Raw genomic sequence first — 19,825 nt, forward strand, 5'->3', positions numbered from 1 at the left:
GGACAAATTATGCAGAATAGTTGACTGATAAACTCTGCCAAGATAGGGTGATCAGCCCTTCAAAATCTGCATTTCAAGAGTCTGTCAGTTGATTTTGGGCCAGAAGGCTGAAGACTTCCCTCACATGTTGCTAACAGGGGACTGTGCTAGTGGAGAGTGTTCTCTACAACCTCTCAGTTCTGGAAGCCGAGTTAGATTTCCTATGTGTGTAGTTATTTGGTCATTCAAAGATTTCTGACGTGTTTGAAGCCTGTTAGTCTCATAAACAACCCAAGCTGTTTGAAGAAAGATAGTAAATTTGAAAGGGTGGTCTTTCAGATGGCGTACGATCTGTATAAAATTATAGTCTTTTAGGATAGGTGACAAGGTGCGTTAGGTAATGGGCAAAATTGATGGACTTGGTGTTGAGTGTGTCTTATGTTTTAAAAATTGTAGAATGGTAATAATTGTATTCAATTTATATATAAGTGAAAAGACCTTTTAACTGGACAAAAAGGGGGAAATGTTGTAGTTTGCCCTTGAGTTATCTGTATTTTAATGCGAATTCCAAGGACAGTCAGGTACTCAGGACTTAAATCAGGACTTAAGTGACTTCACCAGAACCGTCTCTCCTTTGAATTTGTAAAATACAGGTGAGAGGCAGGTACAAGATAGGAGGCCTGTCAGGGCTGGGGATTTAGCTCAGTGGTAGAGCGCTTGCCTAGCAAGCACAAGGCCCTGGGTTTGGTCCCCAGCTCTGAAAAAAAGAAAAAAAAAGAAAAGAAAAAAAAAGATAGGAGGCCTGTCATTGGAGGAGAAAGGATGGGTGGGAGAGAAGTTTGAAGGAAGAGGAGGAGATTGAACAGAAAAAAGGAGAGAGACAGGAAGAGAAGCCATGGCAGGTGACATCAAGATTCCACTCTGTATTTATTAATGTTCTATTAATGTTGCTATTAATGTTCTTAAGGGATGGATGGTACTGGGCTTTGTATGTTTAGGTGGGCAATTATATCTTATCAATTGGGTCAAAAAAAATAAATTAAAAATTTAAAAGACCAAAATACCAGAGATAATAACCTCATCTACTACCATGAGTTCAAAGTCTCACAAAAAAAAGCCTTCCTTGTTATTCACTTTAACACTCCTTAGAATATCCAACGAATAATTCTATTATCCTAAAAGCATGTTAAAAGTACCTTTCGAGTCAAACCTGCTATAGAAACTTCTCTATCATTCATGTCACCAGAAAAGGCCCCATACAAATAATCTAATTTTCATGAGAAAAAATTCTGAATTTCATGTAAAAGTCCAGTAGAACTTAATTAATTTTAAGATCATGATTACTGAACTTTTGTTGGCTTGTTAATGCCAGTTTTATTATAAAGTATTAACAAGCATTCCTTCTCTTTGTTACTAATGAGTTATAGCATATATTAGCATAGGGCTCCAACAACGTGGTTTCTAATCCTTTTTTTAAAGATTTGTTTCGTATCAATTTTGTATATAGGTGCTCTGCCAAGGAAACCAGAAGAGAACACTGGATCTTTTGGAACTAGAGTTACAAATGGTTGTGAATCACCATGTGATCCCCAGCTCCCTCCAATCTTCTCTTTAACAGAAGAACAACCATATTTATCTAAGGTTTCTCGTACTCTCACTTTTAACATTTGCAATTTTACATTATATAATCATTTATAACTAAAAGATAAAAGTCATCACTCACCATGGTTTCCTATGGTATTTTAGCTTCTTTTTACGATCCTTTTCTCTCTTTCTTGTCGTCTTCACTAGACACTGTTTTGGGTAACAGTACCTCCTCATATGCCTGAATCCCCTGACTGCTCAATGTCAAATATAAGCAAAGATGTTTGAAAATTGCTCTCTGGAAAGCACCTGCAAAAAAATAAAAGAAAAACAAATGTTCAAATTGTGTACAGTTAGTTTCAAATCTAAATATGGAACCCATAAATATGATCCATGTTGACTTAAATTAAAAAAAAAACTTTACAGAAAAAAATCACTATATCTCTTTTTTTTTTCTTGTATTTTTGTGTGTGTATGTGTGCGCCCATGCGCTTATGTGGGTACTCAAGGAAGCCAGAAGATAGAGCTGGAGTTATAAGTAGTTCCAAACTATGTAGATGATAGGAACTGAACATATTTTCTCTGGAAAAACAATACTTGTTCTTAGCCACTAAGTCATCTCTTAAGCTCCTTTACTCTTTTTTTTTTTTTAAAGTAATTACATTATTGCAAACAAAATTTGGCCTAGGTCTAAAAGTCAAAGTGATACCAGCAGAAAAGCAACTTTCCTGGCAGTTACAGTGTGGCAACTAGATTCCTTAGCTCTCCTTGACAAATGTATTACTTACAAGGGAAACCATCTAGAAAGGCAATACTGCTACTGATGGTAACAATGCTTCAACTAACCTTAATCAAATTTACAATTAAAAATCGGTACTTTGTCTGACCTACATGAAAATTCATGCATAAAGTGGCGGCAATACCACTGATTTACCATGATGCTTTTCCACTTAATACTGTCATTAGACTGACAGTTCATGTTAGCATATATGTTTACCCTTTGTTTTTAGAATTAAAATTAGGACTGGCTTTCTAACTCTGTCCCCTTAACTCCATAAAAATCCTTAAGCATGCCCTTTACCTGTATTATTATTCATGTCCCAGACTTAAAAATTCAGACAGACAGACAGATCGACACACACATACACACACACACACACACACACACACACACACACACACACACACACACACACGGCAGACACAAAGATACACACATACAAAAAAACAGAATCCTGACCATAGACTTGCCAGTTAACCTGCACAAAGAACAACTGCTCTGCATGCACGAGAACCTCTGAGAACTTCACGTTTGACAACATAACACAGTAACTCAGAATAAAAGCATTATCTATAAGATCATATTGGGGGAGGGCATAAAATGAACTTACAAATCTCACTCAACTTCAGTTTATAAATGAAATAAAATATAAAACTGAAGTCACATCACTAACCAGATACAAGGAACCATCTTACAGGCATGTCTACATGGGTAACATACAGCCTGTGATAGCTACAATTGAAGCCCAACAAATAGCCATGAACTTCCTTTAAAACATTAAAATTTAGTGAATTTTTTTCATGACTCCAATAGTATGGTTTCATTTTCAAGCATAAACTGTGTAAATCAGAACATGTCACAATGTCAAAAGATTGGGTGCATTTGATAGAATCTCCAAGGTTTTTGCCTCACTTTATCAGTATGATTTTTAAGGGGAAAATGGCATTAGGAGAGACAAGATAGATTAACAGATAAGGGCACTGGCTACCTTTCCAAAGGATCTGGGTTCAATTCCCAGCACCCGTATAGTAGCTCACAACCATCTATAACTCTACTTCCAGAGGATCCAATGCACTTTTCTGGCCTCCATTAGCACCATACATGATCATGATGCACAGACATACTCTCAGGCAAAACACCCATACACATAAATATTTTTTTATATAAAGTCAAATTATATTTAGTACACTGAGACAGAAAAAAAAAATCCAGGACTACACAGAGATGTCTCATTGATTAATTAAAAGTATCAATTTAGGGTTGGGGATTTAGCTCAGTGGTAGAGCGCTTGCCTAGAAAGCGCAAGGCCCTGGGTTCAGTCCTCAGCTCCGGAAAAAAAAAAAAAAAAGAAAAAGAAAAAAAAAAGAAAGAAAGAAAGAAAAAGTATCAATTTATATAAGACTCATGTTTATTGATTAATTTGTACTTGGTATGTTATGTTTGGTAGAAAATACAAAAATGAATCAACTCAGAACACCAAAGAGCAAATGCGCACAAATTTATTATCAACTCTTAAAAAATTAAATTTTCTAGACAGAAACATTAAGTTTCTGTATGATATTAGTGTACAGAGGATACAAATATCAGTAATTTTCCTCCTTGAAGGCATGATTAAGAATAAACACTTTTTTAAAATCTGTAAGTTATAGCTCAATACAGAACATGACAAGGTACAAGCAGACCTAGCCCTTCCCGCATTCTCTCTGCCTTGCTAAACAGATTACATTCCTAAAACCTAGTCTACCTAGGTCTATTCCTCTATTTGGCCACTCCCCTTCCTTAGTCCTAAGGCTATCAAGGTCCAGCTATCAAAGTGTTAAGTCCAGTCCCACTTTGGCTCATCTAATTAATATGCCCAACCAAAACAAACCAGCTATTCCTAACACATTGTTTCCCTTTTTTTCTTTATAAACTTTCATTTGCCTATGAACCATGTCTGTGTCCTCTCCATCCAGAAATAGTCTTTTGCATTCCTTAGAGCAAATATAAATATCCCTTATCCCCTTCTTTCTCCCTTACCCCTTTTCTCTCCTCTCCCTTGTCTCCTAGCCCGTCTTCATCTCTCTGGGGCAAAAAGGAAAATAAAATAAAAAATAAAAATCCCCTTGTGTTGAGAACTTAGTCTTGGCGTGTCCTGTGCAAACTCTGGTTTTTTCACTTACTTATTTTTAAAAATCCAGCTGCATTCTCCACCAAACAGACAAAGCAAAACTTTTCCTCTAATGATATGAAGGCTTAATTCCATTACAACACTGGACAGAAGCCTAAAGGTCCTTTCTGAATTAACAATATGAACAAAGTACAGCAAAGGCTGCCATGCTAATCTGAAATACACCATACAAGCCAATGAACCAATGAGCAAAACAGATAAAGATCTTCACATCACAAAAGAGGTCAAGAAAGTATATTCCTTCCCTAAAATAGTCTCTCGCCTTTTCCAATACTTGGCACACCTTTCTACATTTGACTGAACAACTTTCAGCCAGTGATATATTTTGCTTTAAGGAAGCATCAACATGTCAATAAATTTCAACAAATATTTATGGATCATCTATAACCCAAGCACTCTCCTGAGAATTTAGAAACATGTCAAAAAAAAGACAAAACGAACCAGTTGTTGCCCATGTACCAAGTTCAAAGGAAGAAAACTGAAAATGACAAATATAAAAATAAGTAATTAAAGCAGAATGCTAGAAAGTGTAGAAACTCAAAAAGGACTGAACAAGCAGGAACATTCAGAAACACAAAACACAACCATCAGGCTGCACAAAAAAAGGCAGCACCAAACAAGGTTTTCAGGGATTATGTAGGTAGTCACAGTTGGAACATACAGGACAAAAGTTAGCAAATATGTTTAAAAGAGTTAACATTTTATGATTTTCAGACTAATTTTTCAGCTACTCGACTCTACATAGTACAAGTGGAAGTACAGAAAACATGAATCAATAGCTGTATTCCAATTAGATTTTATGAACACTGAAATTTCTAATTTTCACATCACAAAATATCAAGTTTTGTCAGGCAGTGGTGGCACATGCCTTTAAATCACAGTACTTGAGACAGAGGCAAGTGGATCCTATGTAGACCTGGTCTACAGAATGAGTTCCAGGACAGCCAGAGATACAGAGAAACCCTGTCTTGAAAAAACAAACAAAAAAAAAAAAAAAACCAACCAAAAAAAAAAAACAAACAAGCTTTTAAAAACTCAGTGTACTGGTCATATAAAAGTACAATGTGCCAGCCAGGTCCCAACAATCAGGAGACAGATCCAAGAAGATCATCCATGAGTTTAAATTAAGGCCAGCCTAGTCTACATAGCAAATTTCAGCCAGGGTTATACAGCAAAATCCTGCCCACTCCCCTCCAAAAGACGCATCAAATAAAGACAGCTGGGTATGGTAGTATAAACATAAAAACTTATAATCCTGACACTCAGGTTTGACACAGAGAGTTCAGGGACACCTGAGCTACATAGTAGGACCTTGTCTTTAAAAAAATAGAAACCGGGGTTGGGGATTTAGCTCAGTGGTAGAGCGCTTGCCTAGGAAGCGCAAGGCCCTGGGTTCGGTCCCCAGCTCCAAAAAAAAGAAAAAGGAAAAAAAAAAAAAGAAACCATCACCAAGTATATGGCAAATCTGAGTCATGATCAGTCTGTCCTAATAGGGAGTCCTCTCCAAAGACTGTGTGTGTGTGTGTGTGTGTGTGTGTGTGTGTGTGTGTGTGTGTGTGTGTGTGTGTCTGTGTGTGTCTGTGTGTGTCTGTGTGTGTCTGTGTGTGTCTGTGTCTGTGTGTGTCTGTGTGTGTCTGTGTGTGTCTGTGTCTGTGTGTCTGTGTGTGTGTCTGTGTGTCTGTGTGTAGTATAGAGTTTTAAGCATGAGAAATGACAAGCTATGATTCCTGTTATAAAAAGCTCTTTGATGTCTGGACAGATGGCTCAGAAGTTCACCCTGGATTTGGTTCCCAGAATCCACAGCAGATGGCTCACAACCATCTGTAATTCCAGTTTCAGGAGATCTGATATCCTCTGGCCTCCAGGGGGTCCTGCAAATATGTAATACACATAAATACAAAGGCACAATACATACATGCACATAGCTTTTTTTTTTTTTAAATAATCTTGTGGAGGACAGAAAATGGGAAGAGAAGACCACTTCTGAGACTTATTGATCAGTCTAGCAGTACAGTGACTTCTCAGTTTTAGGGAATTGTTTCCAGGAAACACTGCCTTAATAACAAAAGCCACAGACATTAGAGTCCCAAGGATAAAGTGATATAGGGTATAAATGACCTATACACAGCACTCATACACTTTAAATCACTTCTAGATCATTTCACTATCTAATAGAGATGCCTTATAAATCTTTATTATACTGTATTGTTTAGGAAATAATGACAAGGAAACACTCTGGACATGTTAAGCCTAACTTTTTTCTTCAACTTCAAAGGCTCTGACCTGTGCAACTAGCTTGCACATAATGTGCAAGAAGCATAGAATTTAGGGTAAAATCAGAAATATAATTTTGGACATACTTTGGGATATTTATTATATATCCAAAGTAAGCAAGCTGGATATGGACACAGATTTAAGAAGTCAAAATTAGTAAACGTGGCAGTTTTCAGTGAAACCAGAAGGTTCCACAAAAGTGGGTATACTAATGAGTGGGCGAGAAAGGAGACAAGATAGAATTATGGGGGTGGGGGTGAACTAAGAAGTAGAAAGGAAAAATGTGAACTGTACTGCTCAGAAAATCAAGTAAAGAAAACATAGAACACTCAAGATCTAAAAGGAAGACAATGAATGCAGCAGATGAATGGAATTCCTGAAGTATGTGGATAAGTGTGGTCTCCTTATACAGTTTCCTGGTCCTGGTCCAGGTCTTTGGTTCTCCTGCCTCAGCATACCAAGTACAAAGATTACAAAGTGTACACAAAGCTTTGCGCAGTGGCAGTATCTTAGCCAATGAGGTTTATCCGAGGCGCGATTATTGCTAATTGAAAACAAAGTGTATACAAAAACACATGGCTTAAACCCAAATTTTAGTCTGTTTCCAACTATGGATGTCTATCAATTCAAAGATAACTCTTTGGAAGCCCTATATACTATCAAATAAAGTAGTTTTACCATAAACAGGAATTCAGTCTTCTATACTACTCAATTCCAACACTTCAGTCCATGCTTGGAAAACCTCAGGTGTCTCTTCAAAACTTCAATGACTTTTCATTTCCTAAGTAACTGGGATCCACTCAGTAAGAATGGCATCTAACCAAGGTCTTTTATGATGGAATGCTTACAAAATTCTCTACCCACCACTTCTCATACTGCTGTAGTTCCAGGCCATACAGGGAACAGATAAATTCAGATTTACATCAAATCTGTTTTTCCATAAATTTAAGTAATTCCTGACAATATAAGGTGTTTCTTCCAAAAACCTTTTAAATTCTTTTATGACACTTCTATTGCTGGATTTTAACTAAAATTGCTTGCACCTCTATCTTCATAATACCTAGGTACATCTTATACTTGGGGGACTCCTAAGATCTAGTTATCTTTCCTTAGAGAATGCTACAATCATTCAAAGGATGAATTTGAAGGACAGCATTACCCATAGTGCCTTCAGAAAACTTTTGACCCATCCTCCATCAGTACAAATCACATTGTTTGACTTAGATAAGTTCTCTGAAACCTCTTCTCGCTGCCCCAGGATAATATTTAGTAATTCGTTGATACATATTCAACTCTATTCTTGTCACAAATCTCGGAATTTAAAAAACACAAAGATGGCCCTTCTAAAAGTCTAGCCTGTTATTCTAAAATCCTGTCCTCATTTTCTTTCCTATTTTACATAACTACTCCTCACTAAGTCAGGACGTATAATCTAACATGGCTACCATTTTTTTTCCACAGTTCTTCCTCCCTTTTCAAAACCTCACTCCTAACCTTACCCAATTCAATTTTTATAATCATCATTTGAAACTCACATCAGCAATTCCTTTCCTCGCCTGACAAAATAGCAAGCCTGGTTAAATCCAACCCTCTAAGCTGACAGTAACCTTAGGCAGCTAAAAATGGGAAGAACAGGAGTCTCACCAGCAAGCTAGTAAGAAATGCATGTGCCACCACTGTCTGGCTACTAGTGGGTGTTTTAGCAATAAGTTTTAACTTTCAAAGACTCAATAAGAAAAATTCCCCTCAAACAGGTGGTGCTATACCCCAGGGGGTATTTAAAAAAGCTAAATCTGTGGCTGGAGAAATGGCTCCAAGCACTGGCTCTTCTTAAAGTAAGACTGAGGAATTCAGGTCCCGGTACCCACATCCGGCAGCTTACCCACAAGTAACTCCAGCTCCAGAGAATTCCATGCCCTCTTCTGGCCTTCATGGATACACACATATATGTACATGTGTACATACATGGGCACACACACACACATACACACACACACAGAGAGATATACACACAGAGACAGAGACAGAGAAATATAATTTTGGACTTTTTATATTTATTATATATCCAAAGTAAGCAAGCTGGAGTTGTTTTTTGTTTTTGTTTTTGTTTTTTAAATAAAATGCTAAGTTTCCTATTGTACTATCCTGGTATTAGGAAAAACAAGATCTTTGGTGGTTACCAGCAACCTGGGGCTCTAAGATATGCTCCAGTGTTCAAGGACTTCCCCCAGCTAATTGGCAAACAAGAATCTTACTGAAAAAAGCTAAATGTTCAACTTTTTCACTTGTTATTTTTATTAATTTTTATTTTGTGTAAAGGGGAAAGGAAAGTGTACACATCCCACAGCACACATCGGAAAGCCAGAGTTGAATCTCTCCTTCTACTATATGGGTTTTGGATAGCTGAACTTTCTCACTCTTAATTGTTTCTTCATCTCTTCTCTTGAACATGGAAACCTCTTCCTACCATCCTGCATTTAACAAGTTACCCTGCTTCCTATTTCATTCCACATGCCCAGAAGCAGTACTTTTTAAACCATGTATTTTTTCCCTTTCTTCCTAGTGTTATGAACTGCCTCCACTCCTAATACAACCTTCTGAACTTCAACCCTACTAGTTTCCATCCTTTTGTGTCTACAAAATGAGCCTAACACTCCTGTCATTTTCTCCACTTTCTTTTTTTTTTTTTTTTTTTTTTTTGGTTCTTTTTTTTCGGAGCTGGGGACCGAACCCAGGGCCTTGCGCTTCCTAGGCAAGCGCTCTACCACTGAGCTAAATCCCCAACCCCTTCCATTTTCTATTGGACCACCTTCTATCAGCAATTCCACATCATAATGGCACCCATCTTTACAATGAAAATTTCACAAATCTTGCCCTCTTGCATGGTTATAGCTACAAACCAATTTTTCTCTTCCCCTTTTAAGGGCCCAATTTTTTGAGCTTATACTTTTGACTTTTTCCTCCCTTCATGTTCCTCTAAAATCCACCCCAATCAACTTGTAGCCACAGTACTTCTACAAACAGGTCTGGCCATGATCCCCTAGAATTTGCATAATGTTCAGTGCTATAAATGATTTAATTCTCTTGGTTGACATTTCAGCAACAGGTGACAGAATAGACTGTCCCTTACTTGTCTCACTTTTCATCCCTTAGCATCATCCTTCTTCCATCCAAGATACCAGTCAGTCACTCTATTTTTCTCCCAACTTTATAAACTATTCTGTCTTATCTTTAAAACCTTTGAGTCAATGGTTCTCAACTTTCCTAATGCTTCTGCCCTTTAATACAATTCCTTATTTTGTGGTGTCCCCAACCATAAAATTATTTTGTTGCTACTTGGTAAATGTAATTTTGCTACTGTAATGAATCATGTAAATATTTGATATGCAGGATACCTGATATGCTTCTCCCAATAGAGTAATAACCCAGCAGGTGTCTCAGAACCCAGCGGCTAGAGTCCTGTAAATGCCATTTGTACACTAAAGCCTCCAAAATTTCTATCAACCCAAGTTTTAGACTCCAAGACAAGCACATAAACAGAGAAGTCTGGATGCCTAGTAAACAGTTTAGTGTCCCAAACAACTCTACAAACACAACAGAGTCCATTTCTCCTATCTTAGGCCTCAATAACTCCTCCTCCTCCTCCTCCTCCTCCTCCTCCTCCTCCTCCTCCTCCTCCTCCTCCTCCTCCTCCTCCCTCTTTCTCTTGTCACTTCTTGGTGACAGCTACTCAACAACTCCATCCCTCTAACTGCTCAGGATAAAAACAAAGAAATAATCCATAACTCTTCTCTTCCTTCCACATTCCACATCTGATTCATCAACAAATCCTTTCATCGTTACCTTCTGGCTCTCTAAAATCCTAGCAATCGCATCTTCCACCACCAAAATCCCTCATCTGAACTATACTATTGGTTCCAACCTGTCTTAAGTTCCCACATAGTATTTGTTCTGAGCACAAAGTTGCTTCTTTTAAAATCTCAAATTAAGCTATGGCATGGCTCTGCTTAAAACTTTCTAACAGCTGCTTCATATATCAGAGTAAACACTTGTTAATAATTAAAGCTATCAATCTCCAGAGGTCTGACTCCCCATTTTTGCCTCCTGTCACTATCCTCACTTGCTGTGTTATATCCACAGTGCAATCTCTGCTAATGGTTCCTACCCTCAGACAGGTATCTTTGCTAGTAGTTTATCCTTTGTAACCATGTAATTCCATCCTCCATTGTCTCAGCAATTTGCTCAAAAGCACATTATCATAAGCTCAACTCCTTAACTACAGACAATAAAATCACCCTTCAACATACATCTGCTGTATTAGTCTCAAACAGATATATCATTGGTACATGAAAGCTTTATTGTTTACTTGTTTTCTACCACTATAATAGTTCCTGGCACAAAGGAAAAATTAGAATTTATCAAAGTATTTTCTTATATGGCACTGTATTTAGTGCCCACAAAAGTACTGAAAAGTAGTGGGAAAAAATAAATAGCATAAGTGTATTTTATAATATGAAAGCACAGATACACAAACATTTTCAATGGCCTTTCTACAACCACAATGTGTTGCTGGCAGAGCCATCCCTGCAACTGATGTCTCTAGAATCCTGAGTTCATATCAAATGTTTCCAGAAGTATATGAAAGAACAAGTGTGCATTTAATTTTGCATAAGAATCTTTAAAAGCTCAACTTGACATCTTTTCCTTTAAACTATACCTGAGCATGAAACAGCAACTTAACTGTGTAAGCCACAGCACCTGTTTCTTCTCATTAAAAAGCTGGGATATAGGTCATGAGATTGCCTTTAGAATTTACAAGATTCTGTGAAAATTCTGACCAAAAGAAAAAGAGTATGTGTCGACAAACAGTTCAGTGCTACAGTATTAACTGTCCCCTGCACCTGATGCATCACACTTATTCCGGACATCTTGGTAAACAAGCCAACAGTATTAATTCTCAAAAAATCTTCTGCTGGCATTCTGCAGAACAGCATGACAAACTATCTGAAGATGAAATAAATACAAATATCTCTCTTAATTAGGCAGCTTTGCAAAAATGACTCAAGAACTGCAATAAGGCTAAATTAGCAATTTAAAAGAAAGAATTATTTTGTTTACACCTTGACAAAAAAGGTTTCATTTATACAAAAGTACTGAATATTAAGAAATGTTATTAGACCATTCAATAATACAACTTAACTTCCAGCTCTTGTCAGCAATCACTCCCCTTGCCAGCACTGCTCATCAGGTTAAAAGCTGTGAATCTGGGTCAGAAAAGACAGAGACCTTTTCAGGACAACTCAGTCTATCTCCAGCTCATGTGTCAGTATGATACCCCAGCCTTTCCCCAAGCCCCTTTTAAAATGAATTATGACATAAATCACAAGGTTAGCACTACTAGGAATCCATGAAAAGCCACAAGAGAGGAAAAAAAGTTGAATACTGTCAGATATAAGCAAAAGAAAAATATGACCGACTATATAATTAATGTAAAAGCAACAGATTTGTAGTGAGGTTTCATTCTAGCTACAGTTGAGGAATGAGCTAGTAGTTCTAAACAAAACCCAACTTCTTGGAGTCTCAATTTCTTCATTCATAAAATTATAGAGTGAGATTATACGATGGCTCAGCAGGTAAAGGTGTTTGCAGACAGCCTGACAACCTGAATCCATCTTTGGAACCCACATGGTGGAAGGAGACCAACAACTCCCAAAAGCTATCTTCCACAGATATGACCTAATATATACATGTACATGCATAAACATATACAATAAATAAATGTGATATTTTTTAAAGTTAGACTATACTGGGGTTGGGGATTTAGCTCAATGGTAGAGCGCTTGCCTAGGAAGCGCAAGGCCCTGGGTTCGGTCCCCAGCTCCGGAAAAAAAGAACTAAAAAAAAAAAAGTTAGACTATACTAAAATTTCTAAATTTTGATGGAGGAATTCCTTACACTTATAGTTCTCTCTCCAAATCCATGTGTGCATGAATATTCCATTCAAAAGTTTCCGGCAAAGAGTACATAGCTCAGTTAAACAGCTTGCCCATCCCAAAGATTCCCTGGCAACATAAAGATAAGTAGAGTGAAAAAGACCCATAGAGAGGGAAGAGGGAGACAAAGAAGAAAGGGAGAAAGGAAGGCAGGCAAAGCAAGAAGGAGGGAAGGAGATCTTTGTGTTCAGAACTGAGATGAGTTGTTTTAGGCCTGGAAAGGCAGGTGACACCTATCAAAAGGATATAGTATCAAGGCAGCAGATGATGATAATGGTGACAGAACAAGTTGGTTTTGTATCAGTATCTGTCTTTTCTCTTAAAAACAATGATGAAGGCTCACTGAACATATAATATATTCTATATTAAATGGGTGCAGTTTCTGACAGTACTTCTAAGTCATATGTGCCAGTCAGAAGCTATCTAGATTTTTATGAAAAGAACCTGATTGATGAAGGAATTGCAAATGAGGCAACATATAAAGATCATGACACATAGATGTCAGCTACAAATGGAGGGGCTAAAGAAAAAGTTTACAAAGTTGGACTTAAACTGAGAAACAGTCTCTTACCATTTCAAAAGTTGTCCAAGTGTGAATAAACCGTACGGATGAAGAAATAATCTTTAACCAAGTGCTTCTTGTGTGTTAAGCAAATACTCTACTACTACACTGTATCATTAGTCCCAGTCACTTTTTCATACTGGTACCATAATTTTTAAAATATAAAATATCAAGGTCAATTAACACTGAAAAAAGGCCAAGCAGTAGTGGAGCACAACTAGCACTCGGGAGGCAAAGGCAGGCAGATCTCTGAGTTCGAAGTGAACCTAGTCTAGAGTGGGTTCCAGGACAACTACGGCTACACAGAAAAAACACTGTGTTGAAAAAAGAAAAAGAGAAAAGCATCTGTTTTAAGATAATGATCCACTACATGCATGTAACCACATAAGATCACTAAGGATTAACGTGGAATGTTTTCTTTATTATTATCTCCAAAATAATTAACTGAAATGTAAGCTAGAAATGATATATAGTATGCAATTTTAAAATGCCAATGGAACTAGAAAGATAGCTCAGAGGTTAAGAGTACTGGCTGAGGGGTTGGGGATTTAGCTCAGTGGTAGAGCGTTTGCCTAGCAAGCACAAGGCCCTGGGTTCGGTCCCCAGCTCCAAAAAAAAAAAAGAGTACTGGCTGCTATTGCAAAAGACCTGGATTCAATTCCTAGTACCTACATAACAGCTCACAAATGTCTATAACTCCAGATCTAGGGAATATGACACCCTCACACAGACATACAGGCAGGCAAAACACCAATGCCTATAAATTAATAATAAATTATTTTTTAAAAGAGATGCCAATGTAGTATGGAAAGACTCTAAGTGGTTATTTACAATTACATCACTATTTACAGTTAATCCAATTACATGGTATTACACTCCACATTAGGTACAAAGATGAAAATAAAATTTGGTTAAAATATGTATCCTTTATACATTCTGCTAGTCCTAGATTTGTGATTCCCCATGTTGTAGGCAATGGAATGAATTAATGAGCACTTAATTACAATAATAATAACACATTAAGTAGAATACTATTGGTTTACTATGTACTTGGCATTATTGTAAACAGACTGAACACATTAATCTTCACAAAATTAAGAGGACTTTTAATTTTCACAGACCCAAACTCAGAGATTTTTATAATAATAATGGGGTTTAGCGAGATGGCCCAATGGTTTTAAGAGTACTAACTGCTCTTTCAGAGGACTTAAAATTCAGTTCCCATAATCCCATAAGGCAGCTAGCTCACCTATAATTCCAGTCCAGAGGATCTGGTGCCCTTCTGGTTCCATAGGCACCAGTTTACTAACAAAACACACACACACACACACACAACTAAACTAAAACTAAAAGGAGGGAGGGGGAACAGGAGGAGAGAGAAGACAAGACAAAATTATCCACAACAGCCAAGTATGGTGGAAAATAACCATGTATCATCCCAAAATGTGTGAGGCTGAGACAAGGTTGCTAGTTCTTAACTAGTCAAAACTCCCAAATAAGTTTAAAAAAAAAAAGTAATTACCCACAATATAAGTAAGAAAGTGGCAAAGTCATAATTTGAAAGTTCTATTGGAAAGAATTCCGCATTTAAAGAGAGCCTCCTACTCTTGCAAAGGACCTAAATTCAGTTCCCAGCACCCATGTTGGATAGCTCACAATGCTTTATAATTTCAACTCCAGGGGAATCCAATGCCTCTTCTTGTTTCCATGAGCATCCATCCACATGCCACATTTGTTCACAAATACACTTACAGAGATTCACATTTTAAAAAAAAACTTTGAAAATTTTTAGAATTTTATTAATTATGTGTATGTGAGTAGAAAAAGTATATGCATTTAAATGCAAACACATGCAAAGGCCAGAAACATCAAATCCCTCCGGATCTGGAGTTACAGGTTGTTAGCCATTTAGCCTGATTGATGTTAAGAAACAACAAGAATAACACTCGCTCTTAACAGCAAATGTCACTCTGAATAGGTCATCTCTGCAGCCCCCTAAATTAACCTATTTTTAAAAATCTTTGTTAAGCTGAGTGGTGGTGGGAGGCAGAGGCAGGCAGATCTTAAGACCAGCATGGTGTACCGAGCAAGTGTCAGAAGACATGAATTCAGTTCTCAGCACCAACACCAACAGTTCACAACTGCCTATAAATCCAATTTCAGAGGATCTAACTTTTGGCCTCCACAGGCACTTACATACATATGGTCCATATACAAAAAAGCAGGCAAACATACATATACAGTTAATACACGCCCTTAATCCCAGCACTGGGGAGGCACAGGCAGGCAGATCTGAGTTCAAGGCCAGCCTAGTCTACGGAGCAATTTCCAAACAGCCAGAGTTACACAGAAAAAGTCTCCAAAAAACGATTTTTTAATATATATTTTATATATGCATATATTAATGTAAATGGAAAAAGGAAAGCAGCAAGGTGCGGTAGCTTTCTTGAATCAGGACAGGGGAATCAGAAGGTCAAGATAAACCTAAACTGGGGATGGGGATTTAGCTCAGTGGTAGAGCGCTTGCCCAGCAAGCGCAAGGCCCTGGGTTCAGTCCCCAGCTCCGAAAAAAAGAAAAAAAAGAAAAAAAAAAAAGATAAACCTAAACTAACTACATATTTAGTTGAGGAAAGCCTAGGTCATAGGATACTTTCTCAAAAAAGTAAAAAACAGAAAAAAGAAAAAAGAAACAGGTGGGGGGTGGACAGGGGCACCCTGAATTCTCCGGAATTCAGACAAAAAAATTAAAGGAGTTAAGAACTGCTATATTTCTGAATAAATTCAAATATTAAGTTTTAACATTACTGCATATCTAATATTTAAACTTTTCTTTGTTAAATATTGAATATATAATCAATTATACAACTAAAATAGGCTATAAATTACGAAGAGGGCAAATCACTACATAATCAATCTATATACTGTCCAAATTTTAAAGGGCACATCATACCAACTAATATTCTAATAAAGTCAGAGATGTAAAACTTTTTTTTTTCTTTTGGAAAATAACCTTAAAAACTTCCAAAGAAACTAAGAAGAAACCACATCTCCCTGGGTGAGGTGGGGTGGAAGGGTGTTACAATGTCTATACTTTCAAACTCAGAAGTTGTAACTTTTAAAGTTCAAAAGGTCAAAATTTAGTGGGATTAAGTGCCTAATCCAAGTTTTGCAGCTAGTAAATAAGGTCAAAATGTGAAATCAGGTCTTCTTAGTTCTAAAATGTATATTTCAATGATAATCAAGTTCATTCTTGGAGAAAAATAATCAAGTGACAAAAAAATTTAAAAAAATAGAATGATAATGAGTATTTAGGTTAGAGGAAGAAAAAGACATCAAAAGGAGTTAAACTAAGCAACATCTTGGGTCTTCAGTCTGTCCTCTTGCCTCTTTCAGGTCAGATCATCTCCTCCCATGTGGACTGTGTAGCTGTGACCTACATTAAATGTGCCACAGTGAGAGGTGTCTCCTATAATTCCAATGAGTTCCTCTTCCCTGAATCCATCTCTATCCCTTTGCCTGTGTCCTATATACTGCCACTATATACTAAGTCTCCATGGGTAAGTGAAAATAGTAACATGTTACGCCCTCAGTAATCATTTGTGTATAACAAGTTTCATCTCCATAGACCTTGGCTTCCCCATATATAAAATGAGAAGTTGAATTAAATAACTTTTAAAGATAGTTCATATCCATGTTTTTAAAACAGATTTTCTCCAATTTAAATTTATTTTCAATTTTTCAATCTTTCAGAAAAATGTAAATACATTACCATCTGTACACATTTCATTTAACTTCACTAGGAGCTATTTCAATATTTGTCTGTAGCAACCTTTATAAATGAGCTCCTGTATCCCTCAGACCACAAACCACTAGTAGCTCCTTTGTTTTTGACAAAGAGATAAATAACACTATTACTGGTCACAATCCACAAAACACACTCCTAAAACCATATGCAAATGCCTTAATCCAAATGCTGAAATCTCATAACACTAAAATCTGATGTTTAAAATCCTAGAAATCATAATGGCAAAATAACAAATGACCTCTACACACACACACACACACACACACACACACACACACACACACACACACACACACACTTTACTGGTGGAGATAAGCAGAAAAAACTTAGTATGACTTTTAGATATTATTGAATTTATTTAAAGATCAATGAGATGAAACTCTATGCCTGGGATCCCTTAGGTAGAAAATGAGGATTGAATCCTGCCAGTGGTCCCCTGACTTCCACATGTGGGTTGTGGCATATGTATCAGATCAGTATGTGCTCTGTCACCCAACTGAAATACAAAAAACTAAATACAATGCTAACAAAATGTTAAACATACTTTACAAAAGACAGGTTAGAAAGAGGACAGTAAACTAGCGTTTCTATGCTAAATTGGAAGCACCTAGTAAATTAAGAGATTATTGCCACTAGTCACAACTGCCTCTACAATTTGTGGTGAACACTCTTATCATTTCTTTGGGTAGTCATATCTGAAACCCAATCTTAATGAGGCAGAGCCAAAATTTAGATGGTGATTTAAACGCTAGTTCAAGTACAGCATAGTAGCCCAGGGCTGAGGAGGTAGGAAGAGAAGTTGTTCATGCCTAGCCTGGACGGCATAGCAAAGCATGATTTTAGAAAATAAATAAGCTGGTGGGATGGCTCAGCAAGGACTGTTACAATTTAGCAAACATTTTGAAGGTAAGACCACAGGATTTTCTAGAAGACTGGATATAGGATGTGAGAAGAACAGTTATTGAAATGAACAACTAGTGGATTACATTGCCTTCCTCACACATGAAAAGACCCATGAGTACAGTATATTTTTAATGGAAATCTGAACCAGAAAGGTCACGCATTGCCTATGAGACTATAAAATTATACAGTCATTTTTTGGAAAAGACTGATTTGCAACCATGTTCCACTCTAAATGTTTATTAGACATCCTAGTGATTAGGCAGTTGAATACACGACTTTGAATAAACATTCTCCAATTGAAGTATCTCAGCAAGAGATACTAACTTATAAGCCAAGGTAAATGCAGTTTTTGAAGATAATATTTGAAGACATACAAGTCTAGATGTCCTCAATAAGCTTTGAAGTTTTAAAACGAAAAAAGAAACATGTGAAACAACAAAGGAAAAAGAAACTGATAAGGATTTGTCAATAAATTAAGAAGTAGGAAGACAGAAGGTAGACAACACTTCATGCTGAAAGCCAAGAGTACTTAAGGAGGTATGAGGGGCTGGGGATTTAGCTCAGTGGTAGAGCGCTTACCTAGGAAGCGCAAGGCCCTGGGTTCGGTCCCCAGCTCCGAAAAAAAAAAGAACCAAAAAAAAAAAAAAGATTAGTATTCGCGTCATGTAACTTAAGGAGGTATGAGAGTATTCAACTGCCAACTGTTGTTTTTAGATCAAACGAAATGACTGAAAACTGACTAATAAATGTAAGCATGCTTGTGTTACACATGACCTTGTCTAGGACACTTTCAGTTGAAAAGCAGAAAAGCCCTGATACAAATGGGCTTGAGAACATGATGGAGAAACTCTGAAGTAGTCATAGGAACTATAAAAGGCCACTGGAACTATGAAATCCTGCAATCATTTCTGCAAAATAGATTAAATAAAGTTCTTCAAAACATCAAATATAATTTATGTGACTGCTCAATTATATTGCTAAGTATAGACTCATACACATTTTTAAAATATGATCCAAAAAATGTTGGGTGGTAGTATATGCCTTTAATCCAAACACTGAGGAGACAAAGGTGGGTGGATCCAAACTAAAGAACAGCATGGTATAAAGAATGAGTTCTCGGACAGCCAGGGCTACACAGAGAAATCCTGTCTCAAAAAACCAAGAAAATTAAAACTTAAAATAATAAAATTAAACATAATAGTCTTCATAATAACCAAAGCATGGAAACAAGTCTAATGTTATCAACTAAAGAACAATTAAGCAAAATGTGGTATATGTATATAATGGAATATTATTACCTGGTCATAAAAAGTAACAAAGGATTGATAACATGTAATATGAATGAGCCTGAAAACCTCCTAAGGTTTCAATATAAAATGTCCTTCATAAGATCACAGTTTGCAGGCTGCAGAGATGGCTCAGTGGTTAAGAGCACTGACTGCTCTGTCAGAGATCCTGAGTTCAAATCCCAGCAACCACATGGTGGCTCACAACCATCCGTAATGGGATCTGATGCCCTCTTCTGGTATGTCTGAAGACAACAATAAATCTTCAAAAAAAAAAAATAAATCACAGTTTGAACACTTGGTCACCAGCTGATGGCTTTGGTTGGGAAGATTTTGGAACCTTCAGGATGTCTTGCTGGAAGAAATGAGTCACTGGAGGCAAGGCCTTAAGGTTTTATAGTCTGGTCTCACTTTCTGTTTTTTCTCCTTCCTGAGTATGGACACAATGTGTGAGACCTGCCAATTTCCTACTTCCCTGCCTTCTGTTC

The 19,825-nt window shown here is 37.0% G+C and overlaps 1 protein-coding gene and 1 pseudogene across 25 annotated transcripts in view; one reads left to right on the forward strand and one right to left on the reverse strand.

The window, feature by feature from the left end:
* The window catches only part of Strbp (spermatid perinuclear RNA binding protein), a 140,959-nt gene that overhangs the window by 84,739 nt on the left and 36,395 nt on the right, over nucleotides 1–19,825 (reverse strand). For 22 of the 25 annotated variants that reach the window (XR_591457.4, XR_010064705.1, XR_010064704.1 and 19 more), the window contains one exon: nucleotides 1,703–1,872. Coding sequence is in view for 22 of the 25 variants with exons in the window: in XM_063284719.1 (XP_063140789.1) it covers nucleotides 1,703–1,705 (3 nt within the window). In the remaining 3 variants the exon portion in view is untranslated. Of the gene's footprint in view, nucleotides 1–1,702; nucleotides 1,874–8,670; nucleotides 8,716–19,825 lie in introns of those variants that run through there. The other 3 variants (XM_063284716.1, XM_039105985.2, NM_053416.2) reach the window with 2 other exon arrangements.
* On the forward strand, nucleotides 7,276–7,403 carry LOC120102124 (U4 spliceosomal RNA; annotated as a pseudogene).

Source organism: Rattus norvegicus, chromosome 3 (assembly GCF_036323735.1).
Source record: "Rattus norvegicus strain BN/NHsdMcwi chromosome 3, GRCr8, whole genome shotgun sequence".
NCBI lineage: Eukaryota > Metazoa > Chordata > Mammalia > Rodentia > Muridae > Rattus > Rattus norvegicus.